The sequence below is a fragment of the Mchenga conophoros genome, linkage group LG18, assembly GCF_057382185.1.
Source record: "Mchenga conophoros isolate Kocher_MC1m ecotype Shallow Benthic linkage group LG18, M_conophoros_male_GT1.1, whole genome shotgun sequence".
Taxonomy (NCBI): domain Eukaryota; kingdom Metazoa; phylum Chordata; class Actinopteri; order Cichliformes; family Cichlidae; genus Mchenga; species Mchenga conophoros.
Window position 1 is genome coordinate 3,400,386 of NC_140543.1, and position 21,116 is coordinate 3,421,501.

General features: G+C 42.3%; 2 protein-coding genes across 2 annotated transcripts; both read left to right on the forward strand.

Annotated features, from left to right (window-relative positions):
* The first annotated feature begins 1,014 nt into the window (after positions 1 to 1,014).
* On the forward strand, positions 1,015 to 5,200 carry ift57 (intraflagellar transport 57 homolog (Chlamydomonas)). Its single transcript, XM_085254323.1, has 11 exons — positions 1,015 to 1,528; positions 2,064 to 2,238; positions 2,399 to 2,517; positions 2,610 to 2,700; positions 3,059 to 3,127; positions 3,228 to 3,350; positions 3,575 to 3,646; positions 3,956 to 4,087; positions 4,225 to 4,287; positions 4,498 to 4,564; positions 4,651 to 5,200. Exons 1-11 carry the CDS (start codon positions 1,374 to 1,376, stop codon positions 4,830 to 4,832), a joined length of 1,248 nt encoding a protein of 415 aa, XP_085110449.1. The 5' UTR covers positions 1,015 to 1,373; the 3' UTR covers positions 4,833 to 5,200.
* Positions 5,201 to 5,854: 654 nt separating this feature from the next.
* Positions 5,855 to 20,114, forward strand: tmem71 (transmembrane protein 71). Its single transcript, XM_085254378.1, has 11 exons — positions 5,855 to 6,055; positions 9,065 to 9,133; positions 10,322 to 10,380; positions 10,853 to 10,895; positions 10,987 to 11,196; positions 13,094 to 13,356; positions 13,439 to 13,633; positions 13,869 to 13,935; positions 14,532 to 14,593; positions 15,555 to 15,604; positions 15,694 to 20,114. Exons 3-11 carry the CDS (start codon positions 10,350 to 10,352, stop codon positions 15,715 to 15,717), a joined length of 945 nt encoding a protein of 314 aa, XP_085110504.1. The 5' UTR covers positions 5,855 to 6,055; positions 9,065 to 9,133; positions 10,322 to 10,349; the 3' UTR covers positions 15,718 to 20,114.
* The last annotated feature ends 1,002 nt before the right edge of the window (positions 20,115 to 21,116 follow it).

A 21,116-nucleotide genomic window follows, 5' to 3' on the forward strand; every position in this document is an offset into this window, starting at 1 on the left:
GTCATGAATAATGCATATTATTAATTTAACGAGGTAAATTAATGATATGCCCAAGAACCGCACAGGTGCCCAGTACCTGGGTGGAGCCCTGGGACCCTGTTCTCGGCTCATGGCCGGACTGTAGTGGGGGCTCTCTCGCCCTTTGGCACCCCATTAGGGGCCTTCCTCCCTCCGCCTCCTGCTGGGATGGGCGGATGTCGCTGAGATGTGTGGCCTTTGGTACGCTTGGGGGCTCGGATCGATCTCTGTCTGCCTCTGGCTCCTGGGATGTTATTGTAGTTTCCCACCCTCATTATCAAGTACATTTGTGACAAAGACACACACACTCTCACTCACACTCTGTCTCTCAAAAACCACGAGAAGATTGATAGTTTATGTAGCTGCGTATTTTCTCCTTTTTGTGTTCCAGGTGCAGCAGTTGGCGATATATTGTGCATTTCTATCCTTTTATTACATATCCTATCCTTCCCCCACCCTGCCTTAGATGCTGTCATACTGTACACCAGTACAGTACCGGGTGACCGTGGCTCAGGGGGTTGGGAATCGCATCTGTAACCGGAAGGTCGCCGGTTTGATCCCTGGGCTCTCTGTCCTGGTCGTTGTGTCCTTGGGCAAGACACTTTACCCTACTTTCCTACTGGTGTTGGCCAGAGGGGCCGATGGCGCGATATGGCAGCCTCGCTTCTGTCAGTCTGCCCCAGGGCAGCTGTGGCTACAACTGTAGCTGCCTATGAATGTGAGAGTGAATGAATAGTGGCATTGTAAAGCGCTTTGGGTGCCTATAAAGCGCTATATAAATCCAATCCATTATAAACAATATAATAACTGAAATAACACAAATAGAAATTAACAAAGAAACAGATGAAAGATATACATGAACAAGAGGAGCCTATAGAGAATTTATAGAGGTGGTTTTGAAAAAGCAAAATGTGTTTGGCACCAGGTTGTGTGTGTATTCAGTTTAGGGGGAGCTTTTAATCTTTGGATATTGGAAATTCCGTTTTTAAGCTGACACTCCAGCCTGCGGAGGTCGCTGTTGCGATGTTTTCTAGCCGACACAAAGAAGGGAGCTAATCTAACGGCAGCATCTAACGCGGCACTGAGAGGATTCAGACTCATTTTGTACACCTTTTCTCCAAACTGTGGATATTGATACAGCTTATAAAAGAAATGTGACCAATGACTGAGTTTAAACCAGTGTTTAAAATGTTATGACGAAGTCGCTATCTGCTAACGTCAGCTAGCCGCTTAGCTGGTTAGCTTTCGGTTGCCTAACAACAGAAGCCAAACAAACACCGCTAGCAGGTTAGCAGTGCCAATCTGTTAAAGGTGCTAGGTTTTTACATTTTCCACGCAAACGTGAAACTTGCAGGATGGCTGAGGACGGCAGACGCGGCGACGAGGAGGACCGAGGGCCCGGAGCGGCTTACCGGGGGGTCGCAGTGATGGAGAGCCTGCTGGAGAAGCTGAATGCACTCAACTATGAGGAGGAGGTTCTGGGCAAACACAACATGAAGAACCTGTCAAGGTAAGAAGCGCATAGTTCGGATGTAAGTACGGTGTCCTTTTTAGGATTTAGAAGCAGAAAAAAACAATCGAAGTGTGTAACTAGTAGTAACTAGTCATACGTTTACAAAAATATAATGAGATAAAAACAGACACGTCCTAAAGATACGTGATTGTGTTGTTCATTCATCCCTCTGGTTGGAGGAGAGTGATGGAGTTCAAGTATGATGTTGAGGGTTTGTGTGGCCTTGGCATTGTACTGGACCGTTGTGGTGGAGAGAGAGCCGCCTACAACCCTCACTTCTGAGCGACTGAAGCAAGAAGATGGAGGATACGAGTGCTCTTCTGCTATTAATTCATTTGTTGGGACAATGCAGCGTTTCAGTTCTTGATCTTTATTCTGTTATTTTCTGTTGATTGATCGATCAACCCAGACAAAGTATTGCATAAAAATAAAATGAAATCCAGGCTTGTTTCCAGTGTTTGTGCTGATTTGATGTTTTTGAGTGTGCACAGTGAAGGAAAACCCTTCAGTCCCCTCTGCTTTCTCCGTGCAGGCATTACTTCGTCTCCAGTCCATACCTGGCGTCTAACCCCGGCGAGCAGTTCTACATGTTCACCATCATCGCAGCGTGGCTCATCAATGTGGCGGGGAGGCCGTTTACCGAGCCGCAGGAGTACGACGAACCCAACGCCACCGTGTCCAACATCCTGGCAGAACTGCGGGCCTTTGTGAGTCACACAGAAAGAGTTTAGAAGCTGGAAATGAGCTTTGGTATGTCTGGAGTTCGTTTGTTTGTGCTTTGATAAATCTGACCGGTTGTGCGAAGGCGGGAGCTTCCGTTAAACAAGAAGAGTTTGACGCTTTTTTAATTCCTCCTCTGTTTTTCAGGGTGTTAAGGTGGACTTCCCGCCCTCCAAACTGAAGTCTGGCTCAGGCGAGTACGTCTGCTTCGTGCTGGACCGACTGGCTGAGGAGGCGCTCAGGAAGAGAGGCTTCACCTTCAGGAAGTATGCCGTCTGTTTTCTTCTTTTCGTCAGGCTGCTTTTGTTGCTTCTGTGTTTATAGAAGTTTTTTTTACTTCTTTCTGTCTCTGTTTCAGGACAAACTACCCATCAGAAAACACAGAAGAAGAGTCTGTGGTGGAGGACGACGCCGAGCTCACGCTCAGGAAAGTGGAGGAGGAGCTGATCGTAGGTGTTCTGCATTCGTCTAACTTCCTCTTCTTTTCCGTTCGGCACACTTACAGGATGAATCTGTTTTTACTGCGGTGGTTTCCTGCACCTCTGTCAGAGATCACCAAACACTGAGAGGAAATCAGGGAACAGATTTCAAAATAAAACATCCTCACACTTTTATTTTAAAAACATAATTTCATGTATTTTATTACAAAATATTTCCCTCGTTTTATAAAGTCCATCACACTTTAGAGCAGAAATCATAATCGAATATATTGTCATGACCGTATTTTGGGTGTTTTTAATGCTCAGCGCTGCGCGGGTCGAGCCATGAATCGTCTTCACATCTCATGATTGTTTTGTGTGTGACCAGGACGAAGGGGACGAGGAGGAGGAGAACGTGATGGACCTGGAGGCTCTGAAGTTACGAAGCACTCACACTGTGAGATCACCTCAGAATAAGATTACATCATAATTTCCACTTTCACGCTCTCACGTTCGCTCCGAGCTTTGAACTCGCCGCGGCGTCTGTTTTCTGGCAGGAAGCTGAGACGTCCTCCAAACCCGACGAGATCCTGGAGTCGACGGTCGACGCGACAGAGTGGAACCTGGAGGTGGAGCGAGTCCTGCCGCAACTCAAAGTCACCATCAGGACCGACAACAAGGTAGGCGCTCACCTGAGGTGTCGGAGCTTCCGCCAGATGTGAGATGAAGTGAAAGACGCTTCACTCTGCCGGAGCTTCACACTCGTCCAGTGTGATCGTAACAAGCTTTTGTTTCTGTATGAGTGACTGAAGGCTTTGAAGGTTACCTGCAGTTTCCCAGCATGCTCTCTGGTTGGCTGTCAGTGTTAGTGGCTCTCACTCTCTGGTCTGTGTTGGTCCTGCAGGACTGGAGGGTCCACGTGGACCAGATGCACCAGCACAGAGACGGGATCCAGTCCTCACTCAAGGAGGCCAAGGTGCGTTCACTGACCCGCTTCATCATCATGTTATGTCCTCCCTGCAGCCTCTCACTGTCATCGGACGGGACAAACAAGAAGTATTATTTTATTTCAGTCACATGTAAAGAATATTATCAATCAGCCAGCTTTAATTAAATAAACTAAATCACACAAGAAGAAGGAACAGATGTTTCCATGTTCAGCGAATCTCCCATTAACCACAGAGACAAACGTCCTGAGGACTGTTTCAGTTCTGGAGAAAGATGAAAACAAAATAAGTTCATGGAGTGAAACTAAACGTGACATCATTCTTCGTCGTCTCTGCAGAGTCACCTGGACAAGCTGCAGGAGGACATCGGGAAGACGCTGGAGAAGGTGAGCAGCAGAGAGAAGTACATCAACAACCAGCTGGAGCATCTGATCCAGGAGTACCGCAGCGCCCAGGCCAAACTCAGCAAGGTAAACCCGGAGCTGAACGTTCCTGATTCGTTCACGTCATCGCGACACGTTTGAGTTCACGTTAATTCCAGTTTGAAACTGTCTCAATGTCAGAATGTGTGGAAACAGTCAGTTCAGTAACTCTTGTCATCCTTCAGGCCAGAGAGCGCTACCAGCAGGCCAGCGGAGGAGTGACGGAGAGAACCAGAGTGCTGGCCGAGGTCAGTGAACGCACCACGTTTAATTCATCAATAAAATCATTTTAACAGCAGCAGGTGAAAAAAGCAAGCTGATAATAATAAAACATCAGAGTTCACTGTCCTCAGTTTATTTAATAATAATAACTATTACTTATTATTAGAGATTATTTGAACCTTTATATGTGAGAATTGTTCTTGTGTTTTAATTTGAAATTCTTCTGTTTGTTTCAGATCAGCGAGGAGCTGGAGAAGGTGAAACAGGAGATGGAGGAGAAAGGCAGCAGCATGTCTGACGGAGGTGAGGTGAATCTGGTCACAGTGCTCGGTTTTGACTCCGGCCCTGCCGCAGTGCTGACCTCTCCGCTTCTTCTTCTGCTTTTGCAGCTCCGGTGGTGAAAATCAAGCAGAGCCTGACGAAGCTGAAGCAGGAGATCATTCAGATGGACGTGCGGATCGGCGTGGTGGAGCACACGCTGCTTCAGGCCAAACTCAAGGAGAAGTCCAACATGACGCGAGACATGCACGCCACCAACATCCCCGAGCCCGCCGCTGGGCTGTTCGCCTAGCGCAGCAGCCTAGACCCGAAAAACCCGGCGAGGTCCGACTCCTCTAAAAGGACCTGAGAGGCTCAGGAAACCGAAAAATGTCGTCACATCTATTTATAACCAACATATTTTTCCATTTCCTGTAATGGATGTTTTTATGTCTTTGAGGGATTTTTATAAACTTAAAGAATTTCTCTGTTAAGCTCAATGATTCAAATCCATTAATCAGATTGACCACCAGATGGCGGCAGAGTTGCAGATAAAGACTTGTTATTGAACTTTTAAAAGTATAATAATCGAAGCATAATTGAATCTTTGGTTATTATAGTTTTTATTTTTCTACTAAATGTTGTAAACACAAAATAAAACCTTAAAAAACAGAAAATCAACCATTTTGACTCCAGGGAATTTTATTTCATCAGCAGCGGCTGATTAAGGATAAACAGGAAGTTGTGTTTTGGACCTTCAACATAAAACACCTTCACGTTAGAATACTTTAAATGTTTCCTGATGAAAGCTGGAACATTTACTGAATAATAAATGTAAGTTCAGGAAACCTTTTATTTATATTGAACTAAACTCTGCGATTATCTCTTCACATGTGTTTGTCTCTAAATGAGGCTGAAGATTAGAAACCAACTGCACACTGTCCCGGATCTCCTGTTTGTGGATGTTTTATCAAACATGACCGATGTGTCAAATAATGAGCCCAAAGCTCAGACTGCAAACTCAAACACACAAACCTTTTTTTAACTTGTAGACCTGCGTAATTTCAGGGAGAGGGAAGAATCCTCGTATGGTCATGTCAGGCACACAGAAGCCCCACCGACTGTTTTTGTGAGGGTAGCCAATCAGAAGAAAGTTGTCTGAAAGGTTAGACGCTAAAGCAGCTGGCTTCTACACAAAGATCTGCGTGGACATAAAGAAAAAAACCTGCACGAATATATGTTTTATTCAGTAATTATCAGTTTTGCGTAGTTTAAATATTTTTGTCTCGCTTGGTGCTTTTACTTTGAAAACCATACGTGTTTTAATTTGACAGCAGCGGCTGCTTCCTGCATGTGGGCGAGGCAGAGTGACAGCTGCGAGCTGGAGACTTGTTTTTATCCTCCTGGAGACGAAATGTGAAGATTTCAAAGCGAAAGTCTAGAAGAAAAAATACGAAAAGGAAAAACGAAAAAGGTTCAGCGTCCGGAAGAAGATTTTTCTGCACTTCCGGACAAAAAAAGGAGGAAAAGTGATCGGTGAGTTGAGCTGCAGTCCCGTTAGTTTCTCTTTGTCTGTTTTTCTGCTGCTGATCCAACTTAAAACACACAAACAAACTCAAACAGCCGTTTTTTAACGGGCTGGATATTTATGCAAACTTTAACTTCATCCTAAAAGAAAAATAAATAAAAATAAACTTGTTTATGTTTATAAAGCTTCTTTTATTATTTCTGTTTATTTACACGATAATAAAAACTGTAATTCCGGGTTGTTTCAGTATTATGTGTATCAGAGTAAAATTACACCACAGATATTTTATAGTGGGGATATTTCAGGAACGATCAGAGGTGCATCACGTGGGAAAAACGCGGAGATCAAAGTGTTTACAGGATATTCTGAAGAATTCGGATCATTTTAAACCAGCAAAGCGTGAAAAAATAATAACCGAACAGCTCAAAGTTAGTGTGTTACAGGAAAATGACACAGAAATACTCAACAATGAAGCTCGAGCTCATTATTGTTCCTCATTATTAACGAAACTAAACAAAAATCCTCAGATTTACATGAAAAGTGATTTTAGAGCTGAAACAGCAAATTGAAGAAGTCTGAGTGTCTGAAGGTGGAAAATGGTTTCCTCCGTTTTTGACGCGTTTTCCTCCAACATCAGCAGCTCCAGCACAGACCAGCCTGCTGCTGCAAGGCATGCTGGGAAACACGGGATGGGAAGAATCCATAAAGGGGGCACAGAGGGGGGATTCAGTTATTATTAAATAATTTAGATTATCTTTAGTCTCAATACAGAAACAGGAAGCTATACGAACATCCACATAACAGCCGAAGCCTTTTTTTGTATACTTTATTGATCCCCGTGGGGAAATTCCTCTCTGCATTTAACCCACTCACTTAGTGAAGCAGTGGGCACTTGCTCAGGGGTACCTCAGGGGAATCGAAACCCCGCCCTCCGATCATCGGGACACCACTCTACTTACTGAGCTATTCCTGCCTCTAATGTTAATATTTACTTTTATTAGATCACCATGAAGTAAATATTATATATTATTATTTTAAATGATGCATCAGAAGCACTTTTACAGGAGAGACCAACCTGCTGCTGCAGCGACAGGAAAATATCAGAAACACAAAATACGACGTCAAATCAAACAAAAGAAGGAAAAACGTTCACAGAAGTCAGATGTAGAGATTCAAATCATCTTTTTTAGTGAATGTACTCATAACTGTCCTGGTTGAAAACAGTTGAAACTCCAAAGTGAAAAAGAAGAAAAGAAACAAACAGTCACATCTGAAAAGCTGCGACCATCAAATGTTCTTTCATTAAAAATCTCTCTGGTTCTTAAAAAACGATGAAAGCAGTTCAATAAACATCTGCGTTTTCAGCGAAAAGTTGCCAGCAGGCAGTTTTCTGATCACACAGAAATCCCAGAAAGAGTTCAGAGGTGCATGAGTTCAGACTGTAGTCCAAACCTCTCCTCCTCTGCTGTTTTCAGTCAACATAAACTGAAATAAACATAATTATTTCTTTTCGACTTGTTCTGTTTAAACAAACTTGCATCCATGTTTGTTTTCTCCGTCTAAACTCAGCAGAGCAGGAAGGAGGACGTGAAAATCAAAGATGCTCCTTTACTCACGCGGCTCGCCACAGCAGCATGTTTGATCTGGCAGCGTTTTGTCCTTCCTGACACAAACCCAGAGGGATCGATCGTAACACAAATCATTATTCCCAGATATTTCCAGATCGGATCGTGTAGTTTGACATAAACAGTCTGTCTTTATCTCGGTTTGTACTGAAGCCTCATGGGGAAAAAGTCCTTTTTACTTTTTCCCAGAACAGGAAAAATCTTTTATTTGACTGTTTTTGTTCCTCTCAGGCGGAAGTCGTAAACAGCAGAAATAATAAAATGTAAACGCTGCTGTCCAGAGGATAAACATAGAGTCCAAGGCCCACGGCAGGCCCACCAGAGCCTGCAGCCCGGCCCACTCGCAGCTTTGCAGCTGTGCAAGAGCTGCGCAGGAGGAACGTTTAAAATCCTTCAGAGGCTGAACCAGCATCAGGTTATTGTTTTACTCAATGTGCACCGCTTAAAGCGCCACGAAGGCGCCACAGATGAAAAATCTCTTTGTGACATCACACTGACCGAACCCAGAAAAAAACAGAGTAAAATTTTTAAAAAACATATTTTTCCTCCTCAGTTTCAGGGATGGACGGACGCATTTTAAATCCGTTTAAACAGTTCAGAGGGGCCTGTTTTTATTGGCTTACAGGTGCTCAGCTGTGAAGTATGTGGTTGCTAGCATCATGGACTGAGAAGAGTTTGACACCCCTGTGATAAACTCTTCAGATTATAATCTGCAGGTTTACAGAAAAAAGATTAAAAACTTCAGAAATCTTTCGGATGTTTGCGCTGACGTGTAGCAGATGAGGAGTGTTTCTTCGTCCCTCCGAGCTCACGCCGCTTCCTTCTCTTGTTTTGTTTTTGGAGGGCTGAACCTTCATCATTGAGTCTCGCTGCTGAGTGGACGTTAACCGGACGCCAGACTGGTTTTCTTTTGAATCTTGAGGAGGAGCAGAGAAAGGCGAGCCCCAGGCTCCTCCTCCTCCTCCTCATCTATTCGCTGTGACACAGGCGCCTCTTTTCACTGCCCTCTAACAGTCTGTGTGTTCAAATCACTCAGCCTGCTGATGACTCCTCTTCATCAGATCCCCCGGGCCTTCGTCCTCGGCCTCTTGTTGTGTTCTTTTCTCATCCTGCCACGAAGGCTCGTTATCCATGAAACACGATGTGGGATCCAAATGTGATGATGTGCTTCAGTTTGTGCAGAAGCCTTCGTCCCTCAGAGCTTCCTGTTAACAAACCATCACACTCACCGGCTCTTTGTCTAACGTCTGTGTCTCTCGTACAGAGACGATAGTTTATACAAAGTCGTTTCCTGTTTGTGTGTGTGCACGTGTGCGTGTGTGTCGGTCAGCTGATGAAGGGTTAACAGGAAGCGTGAGCTCAGAGTCACAGCATCTGTTTTTCTTTCTACAGTCTGCTCTCAGGCTGCGTCTCTGCAGGATGTGAGAGAAGCGCAGCAGAGAACAAAGAGCAACTTTAAAGGTAAGACCCAAAAACAGAGCCTGTTATAAATATCCTGATCAGTCTGGATTAGATGAGCTCAGATTAGCTCCAGTTAATCCCTCGAGTGCTCAGACTGCAGAGATTCAGCTGAACTGAGTGAAGCTTTGCTGAGGAGCAGATCAGACAGGAAGGAGGATTTTTAAAGAGCTGAAGTCACAGAAAGAAAAACAAGATTTCTTTTGGATTTTCTAGATTTTTCTTCTCGTTGGGAGTCAAACCAGCAAAAAATGAGTCGACTAATAAAAGCTGGGTGTAAAAGTCTGAGAAATGTCTGTGAGCTCCAGCTCAGATACACAACAACAACTTCCTTTATGAACACACACTCTGTGGTTTACTCAGACTCTCACACACGCACAAAATCCTGCTGCTAGAAATACTCACTACACCACCGAGTGCAGATTAATCCACCGCTGAAAATAGACCCCAACAACAGGAACTTTAAATAGAGACAGAGGAAAGATCAAATGTGCTTTTTTATCCCAAAAGTTTGGAAATTCCTGTAAAAACAATAGACACAAGCTAGAGTAGCTCAGACAAATACAGTAAAATAGAAGTTCAATAAAGATTACACGAAGAAAGGAGCAATAATTCAATTCAGTTTTATTTATAAAGCCCTGAATCACAACAGTTTCCTGTTAAATCTAATAAAGTGAATGAGCTCATTATGTTCAAATTTTAATACAAGTAAAATCCCTATATTTTTTTAAATCAATACAAGTAAAAAAAAGTAAATAGTGAATAATATTGTAACATATATCATAAAATAAGTAAGTATATATATGTTTTGCATAAATACAAAAAAGGGAAAGTTAATGTAATAATATGAAGTTTAAAAAGAAAGTAAAAAATCTGATAAATGTTAAAATAAGTATAGATTTTAATAAGATCCAATAAAACGTGATGTAAAAAGCTTAAATAACACAAAGTGTCTCCTTAGAGTAAAAACCAGAATAAATTCACTAAATCACAATAAAAATAATAAGAGTGTCTCGCTGAAAGAGCAGCTGTCAGCTGACGGCGTTCAGTGTGAGACCAGTCGTGTCTGAGGTCAGGAGGGTTGGAGAGGCGCTCTCTCTGCTGGTTTTGGCCTTTCATTGAAAAGATTTGTTAGAACAACATCTGCCTGTTTCTCACCGACAGCTGTTTGGTTTCTCATGCGCTTCACAGATCCTCGGACGCCGCTCTGCAGACAAACATGGCTCTGTTCTTCTCCGGCGCCGTCACAAGTACGTCACCGACATCACCGACCACGTTCACCAACACTTTACTTTTATTCTGGGACTTTATTACGACATTGTAGCAAATTTTGTTTTTGCCTATTCGAACTGTTCAAACTGTTATGGATGTGAAAAACGATCGGAAACCAAACTAAAGCTTTTAGCGGCTCCACAGATCTGATGTTAGCTCCTCAGACGAGCTCTGTGGAGCACTTTGCTGCCCGTCTGTCACATTCCTGCCCAGCTTTTATCTTCATCAAGTCCTCTGAGCAGATTTACCCAAGAATGTTCTGTGCCTCTTCATGCTGATAAAAGTCGTCTGTATTTAGAAACCACTGTGTGTGTGTGTGTGTGTGTGTGTGTGTGTGTGTGTGTGTGTGTGTGTGTGTGTGTGTGTGTGTGTGTGTGTGTGTGTGTGTGTGTGTGTATGTGTGTGTGTGTGTGTGTGTGTGTATCTCTGATGGTCTTTTCTGCCGCTCAGGCTCTCCAGTCAAGCGAAGGTTGAGGAACAGTCACTGTCAGAGGTAAAAGCATCGTTTATTTCCTGTTTCTGATGAACGTGTGAAGTCTCAGCAGGAGGAGTTTGAAAAGCCTTTGCTGGTCTCTCTCCTGCAGCCTCGACGTGTCTCTGCTCTCTCCCGACTCCTCCTACATCTGCTACACCTCAGTGCACGGCAGCGAGCCCTGCTGCTGCCGCCGCTCGCCACGCCTCCTCACCAATGGATACTATGACGTGACCGAGGACAGCTTCTCCTGGGACGACGAGGGCAACGTGTCACTGACGCCCTGCAAAACCAGCGTCTCCTACAAGGAGAACCTGCACAGGTGAGAGCGGCAGGTAGACCCGGAGGCTCCCATTTATTTAGACTGTTTTTACCTGAGATCTGGATGCAGAAAAAACTTCGTTTCAGTGAGCTCGCTCGTTCCACGTTTATGCACAAGTAAAAGTTGTGACTTTTATTTTGAAAGCGAACTATCTCAATTTCCTGTTTGTGTCACACTTCTTGAAGTTTTGCCAACGCTCAGCTCCTAGTTGGAGAGCATTTACAGACAATGCAACACTACAGTCGGTCACTTTCATTCAAACTACAACCGCAGCAAGATGCTAGCAACCGAAGCCAGTAGGGGAATACACGTTTTCCCTAACAACAGTTGGTTGCCAGGTGGTCACTGACCAGTCTGTGTTACTGGGGCTTTAACAGTCATTTTCCCAGCCACTGTCATTAACCTCCAGCAACCACTCACAACCGGTTGGGGATTTTTTCTTTATGAATCGTGGTTGCCAAACGGTTGCAGACCAGTCTCTCTCTGCCTGTGTGACCAGGTTTTATTCACTGATCCGACTCTGCTACCACAACTGGCACACGGCCAAAATGGTGGATCAATTCGTCTAACTTTACGGACGCTACAAACATCGCTGTTGTTTGGTTTTCTGTTTTTATTTACCTCCAAAGTGAAATCAGAGCTGTGGCTTTACATGCAAACTAGCAAGCTCATTTCCTGCTATCTCGAACTTGGCTGAACTCGTAAATCTTCTTTTTCGTGAACACCTGGATGTTAAACTTCATTGAAACACATGGATGAACAGTCACAACAGTTTTTTGGGATTGTAAAAGTCTGGACTGTGTTTACCTCAAACTCTGCCTCAGAGTTAGTTTGATTTTATTAACCAAAGGAGAGTTTATACCAAGAAATGCAGCCAACAGCCTGCGTTTACTGCATTTTACAGCATCACAAGAAGTTTAATATTGCTTTTTTTTTAACCAAAGACTGAGAAAAAGTCTTTTTACATGTTTTTTTTGGAGAAAATGATCGATGACATCAGCTGCAATTACAGAGCTGAGAGAACCGAACGCCAAACGCTTTGTGACATTCACCAAACGCTTAACAAAGTTTGGAAAAACCTTCGTTCCATAACATTTTCCTCCCTTCGGGATTATTTTACATCAGCAACAGGAACATAACGTCTCGTGGTCGTACAAATGTATGACAGCTGTTAAACACACACGCACCTCTTTAAAGCGGTGAGGTCACCTCCAACAGCCAATCAGAGTGAGCCGTTCGGCACATGTCGGGTAGGTTTGAAAGCTGTAAATACTTCAGACCTGACATCAGCTGCTCTCGGGGACCAGGGTGTGTGATGTCATTGATCACTGTTGCTAGGAGACCCCATGTTATTGAACACTTTGCCATCAACATGAGAAAAGCGTCTTTGTTCTGTTACATGAACTCTGTGTTCACAGGTGAAGCCTTGATGTGTTTGCAGAGTTCATCTTTTAATAACAACTAAAAGTCTTACTTTACTTTAAAATTCGATTAAATGTTGTTCCTGACGTTTATTTCTTGGTGTGCAGTCAGACAGAGCGGGCCGCTGCGCTCAGATTTGGTCACTTCCTGTTGTTTCAAATCACATTGTGGTTATTTTTGTCAGGCTGTGGTCATTCTCTGAGGAAGTGTTTTCACACTCGAGTTGCTTTTGGTCACTTTCTGCACTTTAACCCACTTTGTTGGGTTTGAGGTTTTTTGTTGGGGCTCTCGTTCTTTAGCTCTTTCTGGATTTCTTTGTTTCACTTTGATGTTGTTTTATGTCATTTTGTTCATCTTTTCTGTGCAAAGAGACACAAATCCCTCAAAATGACAAAAAACAAAGTTCAAAAAACCTCTGAACATGCCAAAGGACCTCAAACCCACACACGTGTCTGAACACTCATTTTTCCTTCAGGGTTTTCCGGCGCAGGCGGCGACCTCGCAGCTCGCTGGTTCGCCTGCTGAGCGATGTGACGGGGAGCTGCCAGTCGTGGCTCGATGAGAAAGTCTTCAGAGGTGTTTTCAGGACAGTGAACAACTGGAACCAGAAGCAGGAAGTTGACCAGGACCATGACCTGGACTGGTCCAGGAGCAGCCCTGATGGTCCGGCCTGTCTGGACGAGTCCTGGTCGCCGCTCAACAGCACTGAGCTGGAGGAGAGCCGCGCCTTCATGTACGGTGGGTAACCGACTGCTTAAAGGGCGAGTACGCTCAAATTAACATGGACAACAATGAACAATGATTTTGTTTTTTCTTTCAGACTCCACTGAGGTCCCGACTCCTCCCGACAAAGAAGCCCCGCCTCCAAATCTCCTGATCCACGAGGAGATTTGCTCTGAGATCTGTCAGTCAAAGGAGCGTTTCACCCAGTCGCTGGGCAGCCTCTCCGAAGTCCCGCCTCCTTCACCTTTCTACACCAACACCTGCTGCTGTCAGGCGTCACCTGAGCCCACAGGTGAGCCGCAGGGTCTCTGACGTCAGAGGCCTGCAGAGACTCGTAGCAGCCTGCTCAGATCCAGTCTGAATCTCTACGTTTTCATTCATCTCACTCGACTTTAATGCTGAATGAAAAACATTTGATGATTTTTATCTGCAGAAACCACCAAAGACACAAAACTAACACCCACGATCTCCACCACAAAGCTCGACCTCTGTTCGCCTAACCCGAGTTATTCTTCTTTCTGTTTCAGGGTTCACGATGAAGGCCCTCCTCCTTCTCGTCTTCACCGTCTTCATCTTCACAGCTCTGTACTCGGGGTGAGACCTCAGTTCCTAATTTAGTTTTTTCAGAGCACTTTGATTGTTTGATCAGCATGAACCAAGAAAATCTCTTTAAGTCTCCCAGAAAATCTTCCTGAAGCCGATCGAGGATCTGAAAATGCCTCATCTGTCCGCTCAGTTTAGTTTAGAAAGCTGCAGCAGCTAAATGCATCATAGAGGCAGAAACACAATTTATTTATTAAGGGCTCTAAAAAGTGTATGAAAGTTAAAAACGTGTTTGTTTCTCTTATTTCTGAGTGAGGGGCGGGTCTCACTGAGAAACTGCACACTCATCAACCAATGAGAACATCCCATTTTACGTCCTTACTCACTCTGAAAATAAAAGTGTCAAAATAAGATGCATCTTTTTAAACTAGTGACTGAGCCTATAACATCGTCACAGAGATGCTTTCCCAGTTTTCTAAGTAAGTGTCGCCCCCTGGTGGCCTTTAAAAAGAATACGCTCTAAGACGCCTCAACACGGGCTTCATGTTTCAGACCTGAAGCTGCCTCCATGTTTTGTCCCGTCTACAGAAACGGCGTGATCTTTCTGTGTGGAAGTGCCGATGTGTTCAAAGACCGTTGTTTTGCAGGTGTCTGTGGTGGAGCGCGACTGTCACGTCGACCGTCTTCATGATGATCACAACATGTATGCGTGAGTATCAAAGACATTTCTGTTCAGTGATTAAAGATCTTTTGTCTTCGGGTAACAGAAACTCAGTCAGAGGTCCAGCTGTGACCCGTGAATTATTCAGTTTGCAGAAGTTTATTTGGCCCTCAGTGCAAATCCCTGTTTTACAATCACACTGGTGTGAATGGAGCCGCTCTTCATCACTACAGGCTGCCTTTAAACAGAAATAAGACGTTTGTCTCCCCCTGCTGGCAGGGAGAGTCATTACTTTACTTGGATGTTTCCACTGTACTTCAGCTCCCTGCTTGGGCTGTTTTTTGTAATTAATGAGAAAGTTGTTTTTTAAATGCTGCTTTAAAACTGCAGTCACCTGCAGCTCACTATTTGTTTCAACCACTGCTGTTGGAGCATGAGTGATACCAGTTTGGCCCAGTTTGGCCTTTTAACTTAAACTGGTTATAAAGACTCTTAAAGTCTTCAAATATTCACATTTAACTTGTTTATGACAAGCTGGTAATTTCAGCTTCAGACCTTCGTTCGTTTCCCAAATACCAGCTTTAAGTGTTTAAAATCAAAACCACAGACTGAAGCAAAGGACAGACGACTACATTTCTCTACAACTGTATTTTTTTTTTATTACATAAAATGATCAGTTTGTCTTCCAAAAAAAGCCGAAACGACTGCAACTTGTTTAAAATCCAGAGAGATGAATGCAGTTTGTTAGCAATATTAATACTAGCGGTTATAAACACCAGCTTATGGTAAATCATTACAGTTTGGGTTACATTTATTACTTTTGGGGTCTTGAAAACACCATTGTCCTGTAATAAACCCAATGAATCCTGTTGATTATAATATGAACTAATAAAAGTAAATCTGGTGCAGTTTTGCTCTGCAGCTCCTGACTGCTTTTAATCTGCCAGCAGAGCACGAATCTGATTTTGTTTTGGTGATTTTAACACGTCACTGCCCTCGTTTCTTTCAGTCCTGACAAAGTCGGGCCCGCTGGGCGAGTGGAGGAGGGCGAAGACGGAGGTGAGTCTGAAATCAGAAACTTGGTTTCTCACATTTGAGCTGCAGAGGAGACAAACGAGTTTTAACAGCTGCCACTGATTCGGTTTCAGGACATCACGTCGAGAAACGAGTGAGGAAACGCGTCTGGAGAACCTGAAGGAGGAGAAGGCGAAAAGGTCGGACGGGACTCATCAGAAACGTTAGATTCTGACTTTTATTTCACTTTATGTTTGCATGTGAGGTGCACAAAATAATCTGAGCTCCAGAAAACATTTTAGAGCAAACATTTCTCCTTTTAAAACAAAAATCACTCCTTAAAAGAGGTTTTTGTATTCACATTTTTAAAAATGTGTCATCTTTACGTTGAAATGTACACGCAGAGCAGGAGGCTGCTTCGTGCTTTTAGTCAGATTTAAGCCATGAAATGTCTTCTAGCTGAAAAAAGTTGTTATTAAAGTGTTGGAGCTCAGTGGCACATGTTAGTAGTTTAGCAGCTTAGAAAGCTAAAAACATTCATATCAACTCAAAATGTAGCCGATGTATTTTAGGAGTGTCTTCTTTCTTTGGTTTGTAGTTGATCTTGGCTTTTTTGAGCGTTCCAAAGTGACCAAACGTCAGACGTTTAATGTCTGCAAAACATTTTCAGGGTTAAAGGGCAAAAAATAAATAAAAATAAGAGCTGTGACTTTTTATAAAAACCAAATGCACAAAAATCCCCTGGAGGCTATAAAAGTGCCATTTTTCCCTCCAGAATAAACAGAACGAAGAGTTTTACTACAAAATAAAATACCCACAAACACAGTATTTTCACATTAAAGTTCAGCTCAGATTTTATTGTGAAAGCTGGATTCCTGAATTCCTGGTAATTTTACTGGTACAAAATACTTTCTTACATCTATAAAATCAGGTTTAATTTGCTGACATCGATTGATGACAGGTCAGTGGGCGGGGCCATAGTGTTCAGTAAATCATCCTGATTGATCACAGTCAGTTAAATGGGAGTTTATGAAACCAGCAGAGGCCGTTAAAGCAAACAGACCTCCAGAAGGTCCTCTCAATTCTCCACCGGACTTTCAAACAGCTAACAATCATCTACTTTAAGAATCTTCTCAGGACTGTTTTGAGCAGGGGTGTCCAACTCCAGGCCTCAAGGGCCGGTGTCCTGCAGGTTTCAGATCTCACCCTGGGTCAACAAACCTGAATCAAATGATTAGTTCATTAGCAGGCCTCTGGAGAACTTCAAGACATGTTGAGGAGGTCATTTAGCCAATTACATCAGCTGTGTTGGATCAAGGACACATCTAAATCCTGCAGGATTCCGGCCCGTGATGCCTGGAGATCCCCACCCCGGGTTTAGAACTTCTTTAGCTGGATGAAGAATGTCGAGAACAATATTGAGGCTTCTGGGCTTTTTATAAACCAATAAGGTGCTTGGATGCCTGCTCAGACCTCCACAAGAACTCCTGAATCCTCCTGAAGCACTTTGAATCTGCTGCCTTCCAAACCTTCCTTGGACAAGAACCACCTCATAGCATAGAGGCTCATTTCCAGGATCTGGCTTACATCATTAAAATGCATCCATACCGGTATTCGGCCATTGTGCTAAAAGACACCAGCTCAGGTCCGTTGCACGGATCCGGTCCAGAACTTAAGATGGATCTAGCCTGAATCCGGGCCAAATATATTTTATCTGGGTTATTTCCCAGTTTTAAAGAAAATAGGTAACAGTAGTGTCCATTATGCATTTGCTCATCTCTTGGCCACTAGAAACCATGTGAGGTTGTTACAGAAGGAAAATTCTCACATTTAATTTGCAGTAAACGCTTGAAAATTGTGTATATTTAATGTTAAAGAGCTATTTTCAGATAGTTATTCTCTGCAGCATTTTGTGGTAAAACTCTTCAGCTGTTAGGTGCCTTCAATCAGCCAGCAGTGCTCACATGGTGATAATAATAAAGGGAACCCTGAGATGCTGTTGAAACGCACTGACAGATATGTTGAATAGAGACAAAAAGGTAAGAAAAGCAGATCAAGTTCAAACATTCTGCCTTTGAGTGGTTTCTTTCACTCCGTTTGTTTTTGTCTGATTCTTGGGAGACTTTAATGTGGTACAAACGTAATCCGTACAGGTCGAAGGTTCAAATATGTTATTTATGACCTGGTTACACAAACACATATAAAGCTCTTATTTTTAAAAGCAAATTTGCCTTTATAAGGAGCAATAATTCCAGAAAATGGAAGAAACTCAATAAGCTGGGAGAACGTTTGTGGATTTGGGAGAGATCTCTTAAAGTCAAAATACTCGCTGTAGAAGCTTTATAAGAAAACCAAGTACTGTAGCGCTTTACGAGATGTTTTGTCTTATAAAGTTTTTAAACATTGAATCATGTTTGGGCCTCAAACTACGCCAAGAGTGAAGAAGGAGGAGATGATCTCTGCTTTGGGTCCTCCGGCAGCACAGATCAGCTCCTCTGGTGTGAAGCTGAAATGTTTGAGTGATAAAGTTTGTGGAAACTGACTAGCGGAGCAGAGAAATGTTTAACTCTTCATGTTCAGATCATTTGAAGCCTTTAGGATAAAAAAAGAAAACAAAAAACCTCATCATGCTGGGTTAGGTCACATGGGAGCTGCATTAATTAACAGAAATGTGATTCTAACGTGTACGTGAACATCTGGGTTTTAGTTATAACTGGAAAACAGACCTAATCCTGAAAACTATCGAGATCAGACTATTATCTAGTCTGTTGGTTAAAGTAGTTAAACACCAATTTAAGGTGTAGATCTACACCTAGAATGCTATAATAAGACTCCGGCTGTGAATTTTTCACTAATGCTAGCAAGCCATAAAGACTGGAATCTTTTCCACTGACAACGTTCCTCTCATGTGACGTGAACGCGGCATCGCATCTGTAGCATGAAGGGTTAAAACGGTCACACCAGATGAGGCACAGAAACCCCAACAAAAACAGCCCCCAAAATGCCCACGTTGTTTTACTTTTGTCTAAAATCTGGATAAAGAGTAAAAGCAAAGTTGGCATCAAATTTTTAGTTAGTATCTTTTCATGTTTCACTTTTCAACAAAATCTCAAGGTTTTTTAGATGCCTGAAATAACGTTTACAACAGTTATTTTCGACTTGGTGGGACGTTAACATCATAACTGCGGTGAATCCTAAAAGACGTTTAGCTAACAGCTAGTATTCCTATCAGCCAGGAAATGCTAAAGCTAACAGCATTCTTTTACAATTTACATTATATAATTGATAAAGGTAAATAAAACTATAACTAGATACAGACAAACTAGCTAGTTTCGAGAAAAGACAGTTGTAATGTTTATAAAGTTAATAAGCTATTCTACCATAGCTTATTAACTTTAGCTAATTAGCCATTTTAGCTAATCACGCACTTAACGTTCATCGCTAATTACTACCAGCACAACTAAGGGAGCCAAAGTTTCAAGGTGTTCAGCTCTGGTGTGACTGAATCTTTGTGGTTAACTCTCTCCCTGTCTTCATAAATCAGGAATTATTGTTAATTAATCCAAGTGCCAAATTTGTTTAAAGATAACATTACAGGTGATGTATTACCACATGTAATCAATGAACAGCAATCAATGTGTTGTACTGATGTTTTTAATACTGCTCTGCTCAACTTTGAATTTAAAGCTGTGCTTAATACTTTTTGTATAAGAACAGATCATGAATCAAATGATCAATGAAATCTTTGTAATGTTAAAGGTTTTGCTTTTAATGTTGTAACTTCCAGCTGTGTGAAGTTTTTTTTTTAGCTTCTTCTAAATCCTAGTTTTGGCTTTATGGTCAAAAATCTATATTTTCCAGGTGGTGGAGGAGACCAAAACAGAGCTAAAAATGCAACTCCAGAGATGGTTTCTCTGGGTCTGCCCCCTGTTGGCCAAATATCAGTCAGTGCAGCTTTAAATAAACAAAGTTCAAAGTGGATCAAGTTTTTAATGGTGTTCTTCTAAATATAAAATTTAGAGTAAAAGACAGAAAAATCCTGAGGAGGAAAATAATTTTAATAGATTTAAAGACAAATTTTACATTCTGTGTGGAGGAACTACTAAATATGGAGTTACTGTTAATGTAAATAGTTTTGTAATTTCTATAGACTGCACTTATTTTCACATGTGGAATTCTTGCTTGTAACAGCACTTATTGTATCTTTTTTTTTATTGTATTTTATCGTACTTTGAGTCTCTGGAAGTTAAACTGTAAAATTTCACCTTAAACAAGATGCAAATTTAATTTGAACTTCAAGCAAAGGAACAAATTCTGAATGTATACATGTGAATCAGTGTGAAATCAGCCTCTGAAATGACTGTTTAAAGGATGAAGTAATCCTTATTTCTTACAGTGTGGATCGCTGTGTTTCAGTCTGCAAATCAGCCTTTGGCCTGTTGATGGCGCTGTGCTTTGAGAATGAACTTTTACAGTATTTGGGATTTTGTCAGCTATATTTAGTCTCGGCTAAGGTGAATGTTTATGATCCATTAAACTATATTACAAAGACAAACTGTATCTGTATTTTGTTTTAAATGGATTTAAATTGATGGTCATGGATTTCAGTTTCATAAAATGTCAGCTGTCAGGTGTGAGTAGTCAGTTAACACCTGTTCAACAGCTGAAACTAGTCACTCGGGTGATTCCTTTTGCACATAAAGAGTTGCAAGTGTTGAGTCTTGACCGTTGTGTGCTTTAATGTGTTTAGACTGAACCTGAAGCTGCAAGCAAAGCCCGAATACCTGAGAACTGTCAGAGAAACAGCCCAGGAAATAAAACCCACAAGCAGGAATCCATCATCTTCCACAGATTTCAGAAGTTCCAACTTTACAGATCTCATCAAATCTACTCGTGCCCATCCATGCTGTCCGTTTAGATTTGGCTGATGTGTGAGTTTAAATCAATTTGAGAACTTTCGTGGGTTCTCAAGTTAACTTAAATCAGTCTAACCTTTTCTTTTCTTTTTAACGGCTCCAACAGGAAGTGGCCATAAGCTGCAGCTTCTCAGCAAAACATGCAAAACTTGGGGATCATGTGATGGTCCCATTGGCAGCTTCTGAAAGTGATTCAGGCTTTTTAGTTTTTGTTAATGATTTTTGTTTTTGTTAATAAAAAAAAAAAAAAAAAAAAAAAAGATTACATCGATGGTGAATGAACTCAAATTTCTTCAGTATCACTGGCTGGACCTTCACCATGCAGCGAGCCTGAAATCCTAATCAAACAAGCTGCTACCTTAAGGTGAAGGTAGTGTTAATATAGTCAAAACTTTGTGCTTTATCTTTTTTGGCTCTCAATGGGACCAAAATGTATTAAAAAAACTAATAATATTGTGCTGAATTCAGTACAAGTTTAAACTAGTTAAGAAAACCAAAACCTGGTCAGGAAAGCGTTTGAGGGCACAGAACGTGGAAGCAACCAGCCACACGAATCGCACCCAGTCGGCCATTAGAAGGAACACCAGACTGAAGCGCTCCTTCTACGGCTTCACTTTTCAGACCTACATCTTATCACCTGG